Here is a 21,446-nt window from a genome sequence, read left to right on the forward strand (position 1 = left end):
CTCCTAACTTTTTAAAAAGAAGAACAAAAAGAACAAAAAGGAATGTTAGATTACTAACTTTTAATTTTCTTCAGCTTAGGTTCACAATTCCCAGACTATGTGCTAGGGCATTATAAACTGATGTCCAATTAATTAGGACATCTTTTTTTTTAGCCAATTAAAATCTAACCCGAGGGCCAGGAAATTTAGGACCAATGAAAGAAAGTACTTATTCACACCGCGCATAATTAATCTATGGAATTCTCTGCCACAGGATGTGATGCCTGCTAGCTTGGATGGCTTTAAAAGGGGCTTAGACAAATTCATGAGGACACGTCTATCAAATGGCTACTGGTCTGGTGACTATAGGCCACCTCCAGCCTCAGAGGCAAGATGCCTCTAAATCCCAGTTGCAGGGGAGTAACAGCAGACGAGAGGGCATGCCCTCAGCTCTTGCTGTGGTCTTCTCAGAATCATCTGGTTGGCCACTGTGTGAAACAGGATGCTGAACTAGATAGGCCTTGGGACTGATCCAGCAGGGCTGTTCTTATGTTAATCAATTAAACGCTGCAGGCCCAATATTTTTTTAAAAATGCACTGGACAAATTAATGGAGGCTAGACGTATTAATAGCGATTAGCCATGATATCAAAATAGAGCCTCCATAAATAGGGACAGTATATCTGTTTTACCACATACTGTGGTAACGGAGAGAGCAGTCACTCTTCTGCCCTGCCTGTGAGTTCCCAAAAGCATTTAGCTGGTTGCTGTTAAAAATATACCAGCCTCAATGGATTCAGCAAAGCAATTACTGTATTCATATATCCTTACTTCTTGGCAACAGACAGTGTTTCTGGTGTCCATCCTGCTGCCTGTCATTTTCAGCAGATGCGTTCTACCAACTTCTACTAACTGAGCAAAGAGGTGCCTTTATTATATTTAACCCATGCAATCTGAAACACAGTCTTAAAACCACAGACTCATCTTTTAAAGGCAATTCACCTTCATGCTTAGGTTGTACCAATAAAACTCCAGATGTCAGGAATTTGAAAGGAACAGTGGGGGAATAGAAAACTATGGGGACTGGTATGCTTTGAAAATAATAACCAGCCACCGTCTCTCTCTTTGGGAAAAACTTAACTCCAGAGAAAAGGAGGTCTTGTTCTGCACATACCTGATGAAGTTGGACAGCTGAGACTGGGATTTGAACTGTCCCTGAAGGTGCTGTCAAGAACACCTGAGAGACTCCACCTGCCAGGCAAAAAGTCACAGACAGCCGTGATTCAAAATGGGCTACAAAACTACCTTCAGAAGTTCCAGAAAGTCACGTGCAATCACAATGGCAACAAAATGGAAACAATGCCACGCAATTAGCCAAAAGAAGAAGAGGTGAGAACAAGCAAAACAAGTGACCACACTAAAAGTGGGCAATGCTTTGTTGGATAGCAGGAAATGGTTCCCCTAAAAACATCTATCAATTTGTAGAAGAGATAATATACAAATCTAGTGAAATGCAGGGCATCTCATAGCAATGCAACTCTACATATCCATTTGGAGTTTATATTAAACTACAGAAATTGCCCCACTGGTTCACCTGGACCCAGAAGCAGCTAACCCTGACAAACAGCAATCTCTCCAATGTCTCAAGCAAAGGCTTTTTCCAGCTCTGCTACCAGACAGCCTTCCTAACGGGAAATGCCAAGGACTGAATCTGGGATGACCGGCATGAAGCTCACATGCTCTTCTACTGAGCAATGCAGCATTCAGCCGCTCCCTTTAGCCATTCTCAAGTCCTCCTTTTTGGAACACAGGAAGTTGCCTTATACCTACCGACCACTGGTCCATCTAACTCAGGGCTGCTCAACTTTGGCCCTCCTGCAGATGTTGACCTACAATTCCCATAATCCCTGGCTATTGGCCACTGTGGCTGGGGATTATGGGAGTTGTTATTATTTATTTGATTTCTATACCAGCCTTCCAAAAATGGCTCAGGGCAGTTCACACAGAGAAACAACAAACAAATAAGATGGAACCCTGTTCCCAAAGGGCTCACGATCTAAAAAGAAACATAAGATAGATACCAGTAGTGGTGTGCACGGAACCACAGAGGTGTGGTTCGACGCCGGGGTGGAGGGTGGCTCTTTAAGGGCGGGGGAGGGTGCACTCCGCCCCCGCCGCCCTTACCCCACCGGCACTTGGTTTCTGGCAATATTGGGGGGGCAGCAGCGTACCTCCCGGCCGGCCCTGCCCCTGTTCCTGGTTGGAAGTACTGTCTGCTCGTGCGCCAGGCATGATGTGCGTGCAACAGGCACATGCACAGACAGTACTTCAGGCCGCTTCTGGCCAGGAACGGGGGCACAGGCAGCAGGGAGGCACACTGCCGCTCCCAAAACATTGCCAGAAACCGAGCGCCAGCGGGGAAAGTGCGGGGGGGTGGGGTGTAAGTGCACCCTCCCCCGCCCTTAAAGAGCCACCCCTCCCCCGGCGTCAAACCTTTGAGCCGGCGCCTCTACAATGGCCTTTTGCTGTGGCCTCTACAATGGCCTCCAGACCGGTTCATGCACACCACTAGATACCAGCAACAGTCACTGGAGGTTCTGTGCTGGGGGTGGATAGGGCTAGTTACTCTCGCCCTGCTAAATAAAGAGAATCACCACCTTAAAAGGTGCCTCTTTGCCAAGTTCAAAAATAGCTGGGGGGGGGGCCTAAATTGAGGAGGCCTGATCTAACTCAATATTGTCTACGCTGACTAGCAGCAGAACTCCAAGGTTACAGGGAGGAGTCTCTCCCAGGCCTACCTGGAGACGCCAGGGAGTGAATCTGGGACCTTCTGCATGCAAGCATGCAGATGCTCTTCCACTGAGCTATTGCCCCATCCCCTGAGGGGAATATCTTACAGCCCTCTCATGTAGTCTCCCATCCAAATGCAAACCAACCCTGCTTAGGAAATGGGACCATTCATGCTTGCGACCACAAGACCAGCACTTCTACCCTTTGGCACCACCCGCATCTCTCTGGAGCCCCCAAGAGAACGAGAGAGGGCAGCATGACCAGTCAGAAACACCAGCATGCGTCCTGGTTCTACTCAAGGCTTACCCTGATCCTGCACCTGCCCGTGTGAAACCTGCATTGCTGATGGTGCCTGGGAGAAGGCATTGAGAACCGCAAGCCCACCATCCGTGAGGCCTGACGTAGGAGCGTACATCACCGTGTGAGGACTGGGGTACATCATGTGACCTCCCACCGTGGTTGGCACAGATGAAGTCATGATCGTCGCTGGCAGAGTCACTGAGAAGGCAAACAAAAAGGTAAGACCCAACTCATATGGATGGCATCACATCTGCAGTGCGCTGCGCCCCCCACTCCCCGACACCACGTGCCACATCAATTTACTCAGTTCCTTGGCTGACTCTCAGTGAAGAAACAGAGGACCTATTCACACAACGCTTAAGTGTATGAGGCCACAGCAAAAGTGCACAACACGTGTGCATAACAGGTGCAGAGCCAGACCACCACCAGCCTGTGTCCGGCCACGGCAGCGGCCCCGCTCACCCTGCCCCCCGTGTTGGACGTAAGGCGCGGGGACTAGCCAGGGGAGCTGCGTGGCTCCATTCAGGAGTTTGAGTCCAGCCGATGCTACATTCGCAGCACGGCCAGGAGCCGCTCTTCCCTGCCTTAAAGGAAAGCTCTTCGGAGACAGAGCTCTTTCTATTCGGAGCTCTTTCTATTCGGAGCTCTTTCTATTCAGAGCTCTTTCTTTTCAGAGCTCTTTCTTTTCAGAGCTCTTTCTTTTCAGAGCGCTTCCCTGCCTTAAAGAGCCACTTTTGGCTGTGCTGCAAATTCAGTGTTGGCCGTCCAACTCCTGAACGGAGCCGCGCAGCCCTGTTCGGGAGCTAGGTTGGGGCCGGCGCTGCGTTCGCAGCATGGCCAGGAGTGGCCCTTCCCTGCTTTAAAGGCAGGGAAGAGCTGCTCCTGGCCGCGCTGCAAATGCAATGGCCATTTCACTCCCGAATGGGGGCCACTCCCGAATGGGGGCCCGCTCAGAAGCTAAACCAGTACCCCTGCATCTGACACCAGATGCTGGGGAGGTGTCAGGGCCGCGAGGCGCAGCCACAGATTTGTGGCGGCCTGGGTTCTTTGAACCCATTCACCCAATGGTGGCTCCGTACTGGTGCACAGTGGCCCGCAGGCCACCACAATGCATCTGCAAAAACCAGCTTTCAAGACGTGTGTCCGTGTGATGCACCGAAGACAACACAGAAGTAGCACCATCTTCCCAGTGCTTCCAAGAGAGATTCCACACTAAGCCACTGTTCTATATGACCAGAGGGGAGAAGGGTGCATGTAGGCCAGATTGGACCAGCCAGAACAGCATCATCCTCTATACACTCCAATGTCCTCCTCTTCAAGGGGATCCTAGAAAACCCAGTTGGCTCCTGGGTCTTGTAAAGCAGGAAAAAACTCCACCACCTGCAGTCTCATACGCTGCCATTTTTTTAGATGCACAGAAGAGCCTCATTATTCACGGTTCTGCATATCTGTGGGGTCTGGCACCCATTTCCAGTTTCTGTGGATATGATAGGGTTAAAACCCACATATCAGCAGTTCCTAGAGGGCTGGAAGTGACTGCAGAGGTAACTTCTGCTCGTCATTTTGCCTAACTTATTAAAAGTTTTATTAATAATAATAATAATAATAATAATAATAATAATAATAATAATAACAACTGCCTTGGGGTTGTCTTTTAACGAAAGGCGGTATATAAATGCAACAATAAAATAAAATAAAATAAAATAAAATAAAATAAAATAAAATAAAATAAAATAAGAAAGAAAGAAAGAAAGAAAGAGCCAGCATGGTATAGTGGTTAGAATGCTGGACTAGGACCGGGGAGAATGCTGGACTAGGACTGGGGAGACCCGAGTTCAAATCCCCATTCAGCCATGAAACTAGCTGGGTGACTCTGGGCCAGTCTCTCAGCCTAACCTACTTCACAGGGTTGTTGTGAGGAGAAACCTAAGTATGTAGTACACCGCTCTGAGCTCTTTGGAAGAAGCACGGGATATAAATGTAATGATGATGATGATGATGATGATGATGGAGCCATTTTGTGAAATAAAAGATCAAACTTTCCCCCACAATTTTTCACAGGTTTTGGAGGCATTTCATCCTTTGGGGGGCATTCCTGGGCCCATGGGGGACCCACGGAGCACACCACAGTAAGTGTTTTTGCCATTTTAGGCCGGGTTTTTTGCCTTTCCCCCCTCCACCCTGGAACCTAAGCCCCCTTGTGGGCCTGTTCTCCAGAGTAGTAGGCAAGGAACGGAACCCCTGAGAGGAACAAGGTTCTCCTGTACATCTAAGTGTACACCAAAAAAAGCAAAAGTGTGCCTGTGACAAGCACATGCTTGCAAACACGTGTCCTACAGGGAGACTCATCAGGAAGCTGAGACTGACGGCAGTTCTCTGTAGAGTGCACTGTCACCGGCAGAGCCAGGCTTGCTGGCTTTGTATATAAAGCAGCCAAGGAATAGGAACTGGCTGAGAAATCTGGAGGCAGCAACAGAACAGTCTGCCTTGCACATTCTTTGATTAGAGAGGAACAATAGCTATTTCATAAATAAATACCCACTAGTCATCAGAAGAGCCCTGTTGGATCCGATAAAAGGTCTAAGTCAACTCAAACCTGGGCCCCCAAATGTTCTTTGATCACAACTCCCATCATCCCCAGTCACTGCCAATGGTCATGGTGGCCAAGGATGGTGAAAAATGTAGTCCAGAAACATCGGGGGGGGGCAAGTTTGAGAACCCCAGTCTATATAGCCCAGCATCCTGCTTTCCACAGTAGCCAACCAGATGCCCTTGGAAAGCCCACAAGCAAGAGGTGAAGCCACCAGCCCTGCAGCAACATGGAGGTTACATTTTGCTATCATGGTTAATACCCACTAAGAAGCCATCAGTTTGCCCAACCCCATTTTAAAGCCATAGGGCTTATCACTACATCTGTGCAGCAGCAAATTCCACAAGTCACGTCCACATGAAGAAATACGTTCTTTTCCCTGTTCAGAATCTATCGCCAATCTCACCCCGTTCTAGCACTAGCGGGGGGGGGGAGGCACTTTCTAGCCCCTTTCTCCGCACCATTGACTGCGGTGTGGCATCGCTCCCACTAGAGGGCACTAGAATGACACTGCACTGGAACTTCAACACATCCACAGGCTGCTCCTCCGTCACTGTCCTATCAGCCTTGTCAGGGGGCTGCTAGGCTCAAAAGGAGACTGTGACCTTGCAGGCAATGATGCCCTTTCGCACAGAGCAGCGCCTGAGACGAGAATACTTCCAAGCAAGCTCCAATAATCGTAGGCAATTGCCCCTGAGAAAGGCAGGCCAATCAGAAGGCACACCATAGGAACATAGGAAGCTGCCGTATACTGAGTCAGACCATTGGTCTATCTAGCTCAGTATTGTCTACACAGACTGGCAGTGGCTTCTCCAAGGTTGCAGGCAGGAATCTCTCTCAGCCCTATCTTGGAGAAGCCAAGGAGGGAACTTGGAACCTAGATGCTCTTCCCAGAGCGGCGGCTCCATCCCCTGAGGGGAATATCTTCCATTGCTCACACTTCTAGTCTCCCATGCATATGCAACCAGGGCAGACCCTGCTTAGCTAAGGGGACAAGCCATGCTTGCTACCACAAGACCAGCTCTCCTTTCCACCTCCTGCAACAGAGAGGGAGGAAAGGAAGCAGGGACTGTGGACACTGACTGTGCATCTAAACAATCCCAAGTCAGAACCAATTCCAGCAGGTTGGTATCTGAAGGACAGAAGAACTACCAGGAGGGGGCTTTGGGGGCGGCTTACCTGTTCCGCTGGAAGAGGTCTGGGTGAGGTCAGTGCTGCTGTCAGTCGTGGGAGACGTTTGCTGGGGGGCCTGATGCACCTGGATAGCTTGCACGGGGACCTGTTGAGCCACAGCACCACCTAGGAAGCAAGAAGGTGGTGCTTTTAACTCCTGTCTTAGCTCCGCTCATTTATTGTACGAGATGTAGTATCAAAGCACCTTTCCACAGTGCCATCAGGACAACGGAATCTAAAACACACTCCTTCAAAACAGCTTTCTACGTTCCCCAATCACAAAATAACTATTCTTTGTTTCATTTTCATTTCATTTCTAAAAATATAAACAATGCATTATGTAAAGTTAGCGCATACAAACTCAATTCGGCGTAATTAATAACAAAAAGATCGCACAAAATATCTATATCACTTTAAACTTAAGTATTTCACATAATGTATATCATCTTCTACCACTCTGGCCTAGTATGTTTATTTAGAATTGTCAATAAAATTGAGAAAAGAAATCTACCTTTCTAAAAAAATAATTTATATAACTCACATTCAAGGATGCTTTAATTTGCAAGGTTAATTTGTCCTGTACTAAGATTTCCCATATTGTTTGAAACCATTCTCATGGTGGTCGTCTTTTAAAGTTGGCTTATATTAACACCACCACAATTAATTCCTTCTGCACTTCCCTCAAAGTTCCCCAACTGAGTTAGCCACTGTCCATGCCCATACCAAACCTGCCAGGGCAAATAAAGGAAAGTCAGTCTGATGGAACAAGGTATCAGAAACGTGAGATGTTTCTAGGTTTAAAGTTCAGTAACATACACAGGGGCATGAACTTTCCTTGTCACCAGGGGCTGAGGCGACAACCTTTGCAATTCCTCGTGATTTGCTCCCAAGCAAGAAGCTAGTTTAAAATGTAGAAGGAATAGGCAAATCTCCAAAACGGATCCTTTAAAATCACCTTAGAACAAAGTTGAGAAAAGCAGCCCTTTTCAAGGAAAAAACCCTTTGTGAGCAATACTGATTTCTTAAGGGGAACTTTCTGGGGATCACACACCACAAAGGATGGAGCCATGGCTCAGGAGCAGAGCATCTTTGCATGCAGAAGGTCCCAGGATCAATCCCTGGCACCTCCAGGTGAGGCTGGGAAAGACTACTGGCTTAAGGAGAGCCATTGCCAGTCAGTGCAGACAATACTGAGCTAGATGGACCAATGGTCTGACTCAATATAAAGCAGCTCCATCTGTTCCTACACAATCCTAGATTCAGCTCTGGAAGAGTTATACAGACAACCATTCCTAGCACTATCTTTCTAGGCTGATGAGATGGGTAGAACTGGTCCTTCCCTCCACATTTTTAAAGCATTTAGAGGTCAACAGAAGAGCAGCCCCACTGAATCAGTCCAGCAGAGCCAGCATCAGAAGTTGGCCAACTGGGGGCTCTTGCCTGCAGCCAAAGGGCTCACACCCAATCCGAAGCCCTGGTGGGGGGGAAAAATAAGGGGGTGGTCACTGTCATCATCTTGTGGGTGTTTACCTTAGTAGCAGCCTGGAGCACTTTTCAGCAACTATGTAACTGCGTCCACCATCTTTGTTTACCCATAAAGCAATTCTCTCGTCCCTTCTGTTGCATAGATGAAGGGAGGCTGCACTGCCTTACTGCTTGCTTATTTATTGCATTATGTGGTGGCCACAGATGCGGAAAGGCATCATCTCACACTGCGTGGGAGGAGACAATGGTAGACCCCTCAAAACCAACTTGACGGCACCCTTTACTTTTACCGGTGCAACTGCGCCACAAAAAGGTCAACAATGGCACTTGGCCATGGGTCCACATGGACCTGGCACCAACACTGTAGGGAACGGTAGTTTAGTCTGCTTCTGCTAGTCATGGGGAGGAGCAAAGAGCTGTGGGGTGGGGGGCACTGAAGTCCAAGCCCCGGACTATGGGGACTCTGACTCAACCTCAGCCCCTCCCTCCCCCTTTCCACTTGCATCAGGCATTGCACCTACACACTTTTAACCCTCTTTTCGCAAGCAGAAAGGTTTCAAAAAATGATTGAGACAGAAAGTGCAAATTCCCAGGATGCCAAATGCTAATTTTCTGCAATGGCATCTGTTTATTAAATAGATATCCCATATTTCTTCCATGCTGGACCTAAAGGCGCTGCAAACGGCATCTCCAAGCAGACTAGGGCCTGCATAGCTTCAGCAAGGTAACCGCATCATGTGTCCTCAGACCACACTGTGAGATCCAAGGCATGATTGTGGGATGACAGGATACATACCGCCCTAGCCATTAACCGCTGCTAACCGATCAAAGAGGAATCTTTTAAAGTGGCAAATCTCTTCTTTTTAGCAGGGGGAGAGCAACTGTCCCTGTTCCCTGTGACAGGGATTCCCTAATGCTGATGACTACAATTCCCATAATCCCCAGATTATGGGAGTTGTAGTCGTCAACGTCAAGAAATCCCTGTCACATGGAACGCTGGTCCCTATCCAACCATAACAGAGCATCCCTCCAGCGGCTATTGCTGGGTGTCTACTTTAAGTTTCTTTTTAGATTATGAGTCTTTTTGGGACAGGCAACCATCTTAATTATTTTTCTAAGTAAACCAAGAACTTTTGTTGAAAAGTGGTATATAAATGGTTGAAGCAGAACACTGGTACACACACACACACACAAGCCCTGGGCAGTTAACGAGATTTAAAAAATCATTAAAATTCAGTTAAAACTTCTGGATTCCTTCTCCCAGCAAGAACATATACAAAGGAGTCAAGCTGGGTGGAATGTGCAACATCTCAGAGCCCTGCTACATGATCAGCAGAAACGCACGATGCAGATGTTGCTGGATGGTAGCACTTCACACTGCACAGAAGGGGCTGCACTTACTTGCCGCCGCCTCTTATCGTCTCTCTGCTTGCAGCAGCCAGAGGGTCCTCCTCAGCCCTTTCCTGCTGGCCTTTAAAGGCCTCCTGGCAGGCAGGTAAGGAGCTATCCTTCCCCTGCCCTATTATTATCTGGGCCCTGGCTGTCAGAGAGATGTATTGCCCTAGTAACACTGCTTCGCCTTCCTTATGAGGCAAAGCTACAACATCTGGGGCTTTTTAGTTTAGAAAAAAGATGACTGCAGGGAGACATGATAGAAATCTATAAAATCATGCATGATGTTGAGAAAGTTGATAGAAATTTTCCTCCCTCTCGCATAACACTAGAACCAGGGGTCATCCCATGAAATTGCTTGCCAAGAAATTTAGGACCAACAAAAGGAAGCACTTATTCACACAATGCATCATCAACTTGTGGAATTCTCTGCCACAAGATGTGGTGACAACCAATAACCTGGATAGCTTTAAGAGGCGTTTTGATAACTTCATGGAGGAGAGGTCTATCAACAGCTACTAGTCGGATGGCTATAGGCCACTTCCAGCCTCAGAGGCAAGATACCCCTGAATACCAGTTGCAGGAGAGCAACAGCAGGAGAGAGGGCATGCCCGCAACTCCTGCCTGTGGCTCCCAGTGGCATCTGGTGGGCCACTGTGTGAAACAAGATGCTGGACTAGATGGGCCTCCTTGGGCCTGGTCCAGCAGTAGAGATGTGCATGGAAGCGTGGAGGTGCGGTCCAGCACCGGCGGGGGTCTCCCTTTAAGGGGGGGTTGCACTTACTCCTCCCGCCGCTTTTCCCCCACCTCTGCTCCGTTTTTTGGAAATGATTTGGGGGCAGAAGCATTCCTTCCTGCCACCCCTGCCCCGTTGTTTGCTGGAAATACAGGAAGTAGCCATCGCGCGTGTGTCCGCCGCCACGCACGCATGCACGATGGCTACTTCCTGTATTTCTGGCAAACAAAGGGGGCAGGGGCAGCAGGGAGGAATGCTTCCGTCCCAAAATCCTTTCAAAAAAACAGAGCTCGGTGGGGGAAAAGCAGCGGGAGGGGTAAGTGCAACCCCACCGCCCTTTAAGAACCACCCCCCGCCAGACCAGGCCACATTTGAACTGGTTCAAACTCAAAGGCCTCTGTCATGGCCTCCGGACCGGTTCGTGCACATCCCTATCCAGTAGGGCTGTTCATATATTCTTATGCCTCCTCCACCCCCATCCCTGGCTAGTCCCTGCTCCCTGGCTGGCTTCCAGGCTGCCAAGGCAACAGCCACTCCTGGCTCCGTTGCTCTACCAACTCACACTGTCTGCCCCAAGGGATTATGTTCAGAGGAAGTTCCTAGACACAAAGGGTGATGGCACTGCAGCAATACAATCGTGTTGCATCATTCACTGGAGCTGTTCTTCTGAAATCTGGCCATAACATCACACTCTAGTCATGGCTCAAGAAGTCCTTGCCATTTGAAGAGAGACACTTACTACAAGGGAGAGAACAGAGAGGATACTGAAGCCAAACAGGCCTGATCAAGGAGCAGCCAAGAAAAGGGTCTTCTCATACGCTGGTGGTGCAGTGAGAAAGCCAACCAACCGAGGCGAGAGCAAGGCCAGACCACAGCTACGAAAACAGGGGCCTAGCTAGGGGAGAGGGGGCCCGTGTTTTCTCCTCTCCCCAGCGGCCCCTTGGAATGAGGGAGATAAAGAAGAAAATAGGGAAGGGTGGAGAAAGTGGAGAGAGAGAAATGCTTCTCCCTCTCCCATAACACTAGAACCAGGGGTCATCCCATGAAATTGATTGCCGGGAAATCTAGGACCAACAAACGGAAGTACTTTTTCACACTACGCATAATCCACTTGTGGAATTCTCTGCCACGAGATGTGGTGACGGCCAACAATCTGGATGGCTTTAAGAAGGGTTTGGATGACTTCATGGAGGTCTGTCATCGGCTACTAGTCGGAGGGCTGTGGGCCACCTCTAGCCTCAGGGGCAGGGTGCCTCTGAGTACCAGTTGCAGGGGAGTAGCAGCAGGAGAGAGAGCATGCCCTCAGCTCCTACCTGTAGGCTTCCAGCGGCATCTGGTGGGCCACTGTGTGAAACAAGATGCTGGAGTAGACAGGCCTTGGGCCTGATCCAGCAGGGCTGTTCTTATGGAGCTGGAGGGACCCATTTGAACCCATCTGCTTAATTATAGCTACACCCCTGTACGTAAACATGTGCTATTGCTCCCTGGAAGCATGACTGGTACCAGAAATGCTTGGGGGTCAGTCAGGGCTGCACCACTTCGGCCTCCTGTAGAGGTTGAACCTATTTGCCACTCTAGCTGGGATGGCGGGATGGCTTTCTAGCCGGCCTGCAAACCAGAAAACGTGGGGGCGGGTGGGAGTAGCCAGCCAGAAAGGTGAGCATGCCGGGGGTGGGGTGGGGACAGTGGCGCAGATGCTCTGTGCCTGGCCCGGCTAGTTTGTATTATGCTATGTACCCAACAGCAGTTCAAGCAGACACCTCTAAGTTCCCACTCAGGTCACGCATGATGTTTCCCTCCTTTAACGGTAAGGTCTTCCCAGTTTCCGGGGTCCTAGGAGGAGGGCAGCCAGCCATTTCTCTCTATAAAACCCTGCTAAATGAGCAAAGAGGCACCTTTTAAAGTGGCGCTGCTCTTGTATTTAGCAGAGGGAGAGCAACTGGCCCTCTCCAACCCCAGTACAGCATCTGCAGTTGTTGCTGGTGTCTTCTTTGTATTTCTTTTTAGATGGTGAGCCCCTTGGGGACAGGGAAGCAACTGTATTTACTATTTCTCTACGTAAACCGCTTTGAGAACTTTGTTGAAAAGCGCTATGCAAATATTTGTAGTCATTTTTAGTCAAGAAATAATGCAAACTAGCTACCTTCACCAAGAAACAAAGCTAGACCCACTTGATATAGATCAGGTAGCCAAGTTTGCAGAACAAAATGTTGGTCTTACCATGAAAGGTTCTTTTTCACAGCCGAGGAGGAGATCCACCAATAGTATGGGTTGTGGACTGAGCATGCTCCAAAGACAGGACCAAATAAGAACTGAAGGCGTGGCTAGCTTCCTGCCTGGGAGGTGGCAAACCCCCAGTTCTGGGACTGTTGAGCTCAGGGAGAAGGACAAGATAACATATAAATGGAAAGAGCAGACAAAGGCAACCCAACCTGTGTAGGGGAAGAATTAGAGGAAAAAACTGAGAGCCTGCAAAGCTAGAGCCCTGGAAGCGTCCCCCACCCCAGCGTGAGCCCACCATGGGGCGGAGGAACCGGTCCAGGAGCAAAAAAGTGGACAAATGAACATCCTAGGGTGGGTCGGATGACCTCCTCGGCTGTGAAAAAGAACCTTTCACGGTAAGATCGTTTCTTTTTCCACAGCCTCTTGAGGTCATCCACCAATAGTATGGGACATACCCAAGCTGATGTAAACCATGGGGGGAGGGGGAGAGAAAGGATGTGAAGTTAAACCACCTGTTGAAGAATGGTATGCCCAAGGGCAGCCTGAGCGGAATGGAAAGAACAGATTTTGTAATGCTGGATGAAGGGCATGATAGAAGACCACGTAGCTACCTTGCAGATCTCCAAGAGAGAAGTATCGGTCGAAAAGGCCACGGAAGTTGCAGCACTGCAGATGGAATGAGCAGTGATGCCACAGGGCACGGTTAGATTGAGAGATTCATAAGCCAATGAGATGCCCCAATAGAGCCCCTGGTGGCGCAGTGGTAAAACTCCCGCCCTGTAACCAGAAGGTTACAAGTTCGATCCTGACCAGGGGCTCAAGGTTGACTCAGCCTTCCATCCTTTCGAGGTCGGTAAAATGAGTACCCAGAATGTTGGGGGCAATATGCTAAAATCATTGTAAACCGCTTAGAGAGCTCCGGCTATAGAGCGGTATATAAATGTAAGTGCTATTGCTATTGCTATGCAGATTTTAATCCAAGCAGACAAGGCAGTCTTGGAAACTTTGGTGCCGAGGGATGACTGGTGCAAAGAAACGAACAAGGGGTCAGGAAATCCTTGGTTCTATGTAGGTAGATGCGCAAGGCATGCCAAACATCGAGAAAGTGCCAAACCCGTTCTTTGGGGTGCACTGGAGATGGACAGAAGGATGGAAGCACCACGTCTTGTGAGCGGTGGAAGGAAGAGTTCACCTTGGGCAAAAAGGTGGGGTCTTGTTTCAGGATCACAGCGTCTGGCTGGAAGATACAGAGTTCTTTATGGACTGACAGAGCTCCAACACCCTACGAGCAGAAGTTATAGCCACTAGAAAAAGGATCTTGCGTAAAAGAAACTTGAGGGGAACCTCAGCCAGGGGATCGAAAGGACTCTTGTTGAGTACCTTGTGCATTGAGTACCTTGTTCATTGAGTACCTTGTTCAGGCTCCAGAATGGGAGTGAGGTTGGTAGCCCCCCTGAGAAACCTCCTGAGGCGAGGGTGCAGCTGAGGGGCGTTTCCCATGGAGAGACGGAGAACTGAGGACAAGGCCAACGTCTGTCACTTTAGAGTACTAGGGCGAAGATCCATGTCAAGGACGGCTTGTAGGAAAGCGAGAACTTCAGGCACGCCTGCAGACAATGGATTGACCCGTTTCTGATGTGCTCAACTAGAAAAGGCCACCCAAGAAGCTTGGTAAATGTGGTTTGTTGATGGGCACCTGTAGGCTAAGATGGTGTCCTGAGCTGAGCCTGAGTAACCCTTGCTGGCTAGAGACACATGCTCAAACTCCAGGCGCAGAGTTGGAGCAACTGGGGCTCTGGATGGAGAATGGGTCCTTGAGCGAGCAGGTCCGGCCAGAGAGGGAGGCGCCATGGAGGGTTGACTGACAGAAGTTGAAGGTTGGAGAACCAAGGCCTCTGGGGCCAGAATGGCGCTATGGAGGGTCAGTTCTGCTCTTTCGATACGGAGCTTTGTTTGTACAAGTTTCCCGATGATCACTATTGGGGGAAACGCACAGAGGCGGCTGGGCGGCCAAGGAGCTTTCAGAGCATCTATTGCCTCCACTTGTGGGGCAAAGAAGTGGGGAAATAACCTGGGAAGGAAATAGTTGTAAGGAGAGGCGAACAGGTCCACCTGCAGGTTCCCAAAACGGTGAAGGATTTATTGAAACATGTCCGAATGCAGGGCCCACTCCACTGGGTCGACTGACTGGCAGCTGAGCACCCAGCGATCATGGGTGGTGGCTTCCCACTGCGGGTAAAAGTGGAGAAGCCTGCCTTCCATCGGAGGGTAGTCATTGTTTGTGGGAGGGCGGGGTGGTAGCGGGGTGGAAGGTACAGGAAAATCGGCCTCGAGGTGCTCTTCCTCTTCACTGCTGCCACTGGTTGCACTAGGCCGGGCAATATGCACTGCCCCGATTGTCTATGGGTGAGGTAGCTGCTCAGGAGAAGTTTCTGAAGGGATGAAAAGGTTGGTTATTAAACCTAAAAGGCCTACGGAAGTCCCTGTGAGCAGATGGCAGTGCCTTCTGTTTATCCTTATTTTCGACCAGGATAGGGTCCAAGGCATCCCCAAATAGCTGGGCACCTGAAAATGGAGTCACAGAAAGGTTAAGCCTGGATCTAGAGTCCATAGTCCAAATTTTTAACCATAAGGAACAATAGACCGCCACCCCTGATGCTATGGCCCTCGACGCATACTGGATGCAGTCCAACCTAGAATCAGCCATAAGGGCTGTAGCCTTGGCCAACGTGTTGAGGCCTTGCCTGAGCTTGGAATTTTCAGAGGGCACCATAGATGCCAGTTCTTTCACCCAGAGCATTGAAGCTCTGGCAAAGTTGGTGGTGGCAGCTTTAATAACGGTTGCTGAGGCAGTATGATTTTTATGTAAAAGGAGATCGCATTTGCGGTTTTCTGGGGGATTAAAGCTGCTCATCTCCTTCTTTAGCTACCACAGAAGAGGAGACCCACTGGGCCACAGGGGTCCACCGAAGGCACAGCTAAGAAGAATGAAATCTCCCCGGGCAAGTTGTAATGCTTTTGGGGAGTAAGTCCCACTGGTTTGGTAGAGGTAGGGGCAGCCCATTCAGCCATCATGACTTCCTTGAATAAATGAGGGAAGGGAACAGTGGCAGAGTGAGAGGAGCCGGAGTGGAATGCAAAACATTATGATCAAGTGAAGACACAGTTTGGGCCACATCCAACGGGGCAACATCCTTGATAACATGTTTGCCCTTAGAAAGCATAACCCCAAAGTACAATGCAGGGGAAAGGCATGAAGAAGAGGGAATAGGGGCTGGAGTAGACTCAGCAGAGAGCTCACCCTCCTCTTTACCATATGGTGAACCATTGTTAGCATTGCTCAGAACACCTTCATGGTCAGAAATTACCATCTGAGGCCTTGGAGTATCTACGTGAGGTCTATTAGGAACCACAGTCATAACGGGGGGGGGGGTCTGGCGGGTGGCATTGGATTGGCGGGGGCAGGGCTGGAGGGAGAGTAGGATGTTTTGGGGAGTGAGCCCCATCTGACGACGACAAGGAAGATAATCTAGGCGTCTTCCTTTTCCTTGTGCCTATGGGGCGAGACTGAAAATGGCCCCTCATTAGATGGAATAGGTTATCAGGAGGGGCTGGAGAGGACAATATGGAGGGGTGACGATTTGCCCTTGGGATGGGAGGGAGGGGAGGGGGGAGGGGAGATCAATGGTGAGAGATGAGCCTTAATTATAAAGGAACTCTGCCTTGCGATGAAATCACCCAACCAAGCAGCAATGTCTGGTGGGAAGGGGTCTTTGCCCGGCATCCACCAGCACTGGAATGCTCGGCCCCGCCACAGCCGGGGGCTGTTCAGGTCGGTCCGGAGCAGGCAGCTGTAGGTGTGGCAAGGAAAGACAGTCTGGAAGAGGAGAAGATGGAGCCACTGGAAAAGGAGGAGGCAGCGCCAGAGGCGGAGGTATAGGCAGCAGGGAAGCTCTCACTGGAGGAACCAGCCCACCTTCCTTCGGGAGCTCCGAAGCAGGAATGGGCGGCTCGACTGGCGTGAAGTCAGCTGCAAGAGTCAGAGCCGGGGGCTCCTCAGGGAGCAGGAACAGGCAGAGGCAGTTGGGGTCTATTGCCCTGATCAGCAGGGAGAGTGGTTTGAGTCTCCTCAGAAGCCAGCAAATAGCAAGGGGGACGCTCTTCACATATCGCCTGCAACAGGAGTCTCTCGCTCAGGCGAACAGCGGTTGTCAGCACCGAGCGTTTGTTGTACAAGCCATCTGCTTTTTTAGGTTGATCCGTATGTTTGGTCTCCTTTTTTGTCTGTTTGTGAGCCTTTCTAGAGGCCTCCACAGCATCACTGTGGGCTGCCGGGGGATTCCATGCACCGCGCTCCCAGCTAGGCAATCCAGAGCGGGCTAGAGTGGAGGCAGAAGGAGAATCTCGGTGGGGAGATCTGCCTCTGGATTCAGACTGCGGCCCTTCGGACAAGGAATTCTCCAAGGGGGCTCCAGCATGAGAGCGCTGCATAGTGCAGCCAGAAAACAAGCCCCAAGGCAAAAACGAGAGTAAAAGACCACAATCAGATCAAATGAAATAAAAAAGGCAATTTGGTAGTTTTGAGTAAATGTTTTCGACTTCCTTCCCACAGTGGCACAATGCTAAAGGAGGGAGAGGAAGATGTATGAGAATTTAAGAAGGAGCTAGCCACAATAGAAGGAAAAATAGCAAAGGAAAGAAGAGCCTCTTTGCAGTCCTGTTCACCGGATCAAGACAGGGCTGGAACTGGAGGTCTGCTGCCTCCCAGGCAGGAAGTCAGCCATGCCTTCAGTTCTAATTTGGTCCTGTCTTCGGAGCATGCTCAGCCCACAACCCATACTATTGGTGGATGACCTCCTCGGGCTGCATGGGGGGAAAGTCTGGTGTGTGTCTACAAAATGTGGACGCTTGAGCAACACACACTGAGCAGCAAAGAGAAAAAGGAGGCAGGAAGGGGGGGGGCATCAGGGCCTTCTACTCACCACCGCTGGCTGAAGAGGGACTGCACTGATCTCATCTCATTTCCCCATCAGAACTCCCACCCCATTCAGTGCACAGGATGTTTATATCTGAAGAAATATTTATACTTAACTGCCCTAACCAAGAAGATTCTCCCTGTCTGTGCAGAGATCCAAACCTTGTGCACACAAACAGCACGGTGGGAGGCCTGCCGCTAGTTCCACTGCTAAGAAAGCATTCAGCCAGCTATTGTGTTTCAGAACACCTATGGACTTTTGCCCTTTTCAATCAGGCACATGGGACAAGATGCACAGATCTAAGTTCTCCACCATCCAGCTTTGCACACTGGCGTGCGTAAATCATTTTCTATTTTATTTATTGTTGCATTTTAATAACAATATTGTTAAAATGATTTTAAGCCAAGTCATTCACCCAGCTGCAGTCTTCCTATGTCTTCCACTACCCAATCAGCCTATCCATGTAGCCAGAAGAGATAGCAGTGCTGCACTGCCCAGAAAAGTGGAGGGCAAATGAGAATTGACAGGAGAGCACTAGAACCCTTGTTCACTATTTTTTACTGCATTGTGCTTTCCTTATTTTTTCTCTGGCCCGCTCCCCACTCTTCCACCTCACCTTTTTCAGGACACACAAAAGCACAAGGAGGGCATCCAATGAGTTGTTTGCCACTATTGGAGGACCATGAAAGGTGCATTCACAAGACCACATAACAATGGCCATGGGGATCAACAGCTTTGCATGCAAAAGGTCCGTTTCAATCCCTAGCATCTTCGAGTAGGGCTGGGAAAGACCCCTGCCTGCAACCTTGGAGAGCTGCTGCCTGTCAGAGTAGACAATACTGAGTGAGATGGACCAAGGATCTGACTCGGTATAAGGCAGTTTCCTAGGTTTCTAATTGTTTCATGTGAAAACAAGATTTTCAGGCTAAAATAAATTATTCATTGGGTTTTTGTATAATTACAGATATTGTAGCTTCAGAAACAACATATTGTTTTTGTTGTAATTAGAGACATAAAGCTTTCCCTTTACGGCTCAAACACCACCACCCCCAGTTTCCCCAGGTAAGCTGCGATACAAAAGTTGATCAGTCAAGAGAGCTGGGACAAGGTGAGGAGAATAAACTTGGAAGACTAGACTTGCTTCATCAGGCATCAAGCTGAGAGCTGATCCAAATCTAAATGAATTCTTAATAGTTTGCTATTCTATCTGGCACGCCTGTTTTTGTTATTAGGAATCTGTTTATCAAATTGTTCTTTATATGGAAAGAGATTGTGGATAGTGATGAATTGTTTATGACACATCCGTATTGTGTTGTTTTCATCATTTTTTTTCTTTAAAACTATTTTAAGAGTAATGCCTATGAAAAAAATGACCCAAGAATACAGTGACTTAGTGCATGACTAGACCTGGTAAGTAAAATCTGGACTCATTGCTCATCTTTCTTAAACAGTGACATGCCACCTGTTAAACAATGACTACATTATTTAATAGCAATAGCAGCAGCAGCAAAGGTACAGCACACCTTTTGGGAATTGCTAACATTTCAGGGAGGGGCAAAGGAGAGAGAAAAACCAAGCCACAGTGCTAATTAAATTTCTCCCAGTCACTCCTTTTCACTCGTGTAGTTCAAGATAGTTTCCTCTTAACATTCAAAATGGAATCATCTTATCATAATAGCGGTTTGTCAAGTGCTGGAGTCCAGAGCCAGGGATACTGGCAACAAGGATTAAGCACCATGCACCAACAAGAAAATGCCCATGCAAAGGAAGTAATTGGCCTGAACCCTGATGCACGGAAGCACCTTATAATGGCCAGAGTTGGTACTGCTAACTTCTTCAGCCCAAGTGACCTGAAGAACCAATCAAAGTTAAGCTGACTCTATATAACAACTTCTCCAGGCCTTGGGCAACTCGTCTGACCAGATAGCACTACCGACTTTCCTTGACTAATCCAGGATCTGACCACAAGCCACTCTTTGACCATCTCTCTCAACTCTAGCCCTATGATTCTCATCTGCCTAATCTGGTACCTGATCACCAGCCCATTTTTAGCCTGCTTTCTGAAGAGTGGGTGAGTGTGTCTTCATGACTCGCTCTAATAATGTTTGTGTCTACAGTTGGATACAAACCAAATTCACAGCACACAGCAGGTAGTCCTGGGATCCTAGAAGGGTTGTTTTAACTGATCCACCGTATTGGTTCAAGATGGCAGCTATTCAAAGTATATACAACACCCCTTAGTAATTCATGTCCTGACAGTCAGATACAAACCAAATTCACAGCAAAGTGAGCAGGAGTCACCATTTTGAGAGAAGCAGAATGTAGGTTCCATTAGATCTACTTAGAACTACTTGTTTATTATGCCTTCTGCTCCTGATCTTTTGACCTTTATCTCCTTCCATTGAGACAAGGCCTCAGCCTGTCCTGACCCTTCTGTGGCTTGACACAATTATTAGTATGAGTTATTGTACTATAAGAACCACTTTGCTGAATCATGCCAATCTAGTCCAGCATCCAGTGGCCCACTAGCTACCCCTGGGAAGCCCACAAGCAAGAGAGAAAAATATGCCCCCTCTCCTCCTGTTGCTCTCCTACAAGTGGTATTCAGAGGCATCCTGCCTCTGAATCTGGAGGCAGCATATAGCCATCAAGACTAATAGACAGTGACAGACTTGTCCTCCATGAATTTGCCCTTCTCAAAACCACCCAAATAAGCCCTTCTCAAAACCACCCAAGCTGGTGACCCTCTCTCTCTCTCTCTCTCTCTCTCTCCCCCTCTCCCTCTCCCCAAGGCAAACCCGTCGCTATTCCCATGTGTGGCAGCTCTCTTGAGCGTTTGCAAGCAGCTGCCTGGATAGCGATGGGGAGAGAAAATGGCAGCAGTGGCAGGCGGGCAGGGAAACCACCAGCCAGGATGGCCAGTGAGGGAAAGCGCCACAGGTGGGCAGGGAAGGAAAGCACTGGCCAGGCTGGTCGGTGAGGGAAACCGGGTGGGGAGGGAAAGCATCGCCGGGGAAAGCTTCACCAGTGGGCAGGGAAGGAAAGGCCCGCCATGCCAACGGGCAGAGAGGGAAAGCGGACTAAGAGGGGGAGAATGAACTGGGGCTGAAGGGAGGGGGGAATGAAGATGGGGAGGAGACTCAAGGAGAACTAGGGGTGCAGATGCTCTGCGCCGGATCAGCTAATTATAGCTTAATTTTGCACAGTATGAAAAAGTTTTTTCTTTGGTCTGTCCTAAAACTTCCTGCTAATCAGTTTCATAGAATGACCTTTATTTCTAGTGTTGTGAGAAAGCGGGGGGAGGGAAACCCCTCTTTCTATCCACTCACCTCTAACACCGCCGGAAATCAAATTCATACAATATTCTCCCAAACTCTCTGCTGTGTAAACAAAATGATGGAAGCAAAAATAAACAAGATCAACACATGAAGGGTTAATCAGCAATGGAGTAGCTGTTCTAATTCATATGAAATCAGGCGGTATCCAGTGGTCCCTCTAATTTTTTTCATCTCTGTGCGGAATGAGTTTTGTTCTGGGCGGCAGTATCAAAGCAGTGTGTGCTCACGTGCATTCAGAGTGGGGCTTTCCTGGTTCGACCTGGGCAGGATCTAAAACTGAGTGGACATCAAAAAACTTGTGAGCGTGCGCACATGTGCACACCTTAGAGGGAACATGTGCACACCTTAGAGGGAACAGTAGGTATCTCAACAGGATGCTGCTTGAAGCTGTTGCAATGCAAACCAGAGTTCATACTGCCAATATGAAAGCAGGCTTCATGGCATTGGACTACTCTGACAAGGCTA

The 21,446-nt window shown here is 48.9% G+C and overlaps 1 protein-coding gene across 7 annotated transcripts in view; it reads right to left on the reverse strand.

Annotated features, from left to right (window-relative positions):
* The window catches only part of SRF (serum response factor), a 100,908-nt gene that overhangs the window by 4,287 nt on the left and 75,175 nt on the right, over positions 1-21,446 (reverse strand). For 5 of the 7 annotated variants that reach the window (XM_053313041.1, XM_053313025.1, XM_053313017.1 and 2 more), the window contains 4 exons: positions 20,973-21,023; positions 6,838-6,957; positions 3,075-3,266; positions 1,153-1,229 (listed from right to left, as the gene is read on the reverse strand). In XM_053313041.1, coding sequence (XP_053169016.1) covers positions 1,153-1,229; positions 3,075-3,266; positions 6,838-6,957; positions 20,973-21,023 — 440 coding nt within the window. The remainder of the gene's footprint in view (positions 1-1,152; positions 1,230-3,074; positions 3,267-6,837; positions 6,958-20,972; positions 21,024-21,446) is intronic. The other 2 variants (XM_053313049.1, XM_053313033.1) reach the window with 1 other exon arrangement.

This window comes from Hemicordylus capensis, chromosome 1 (genome assembly GCF_027244095.1).
Source record: "Hemicordylus capensis ecotype Gifberg chromosome 1, rHemCap1.1.pri, whole genome shotgun sequence".
NCBI lineage: Eukaryota > Metazoa > Chordata > Lepidosauria > Squamata > Cordylidae > Hemicordylus > Hemicordylus capensis.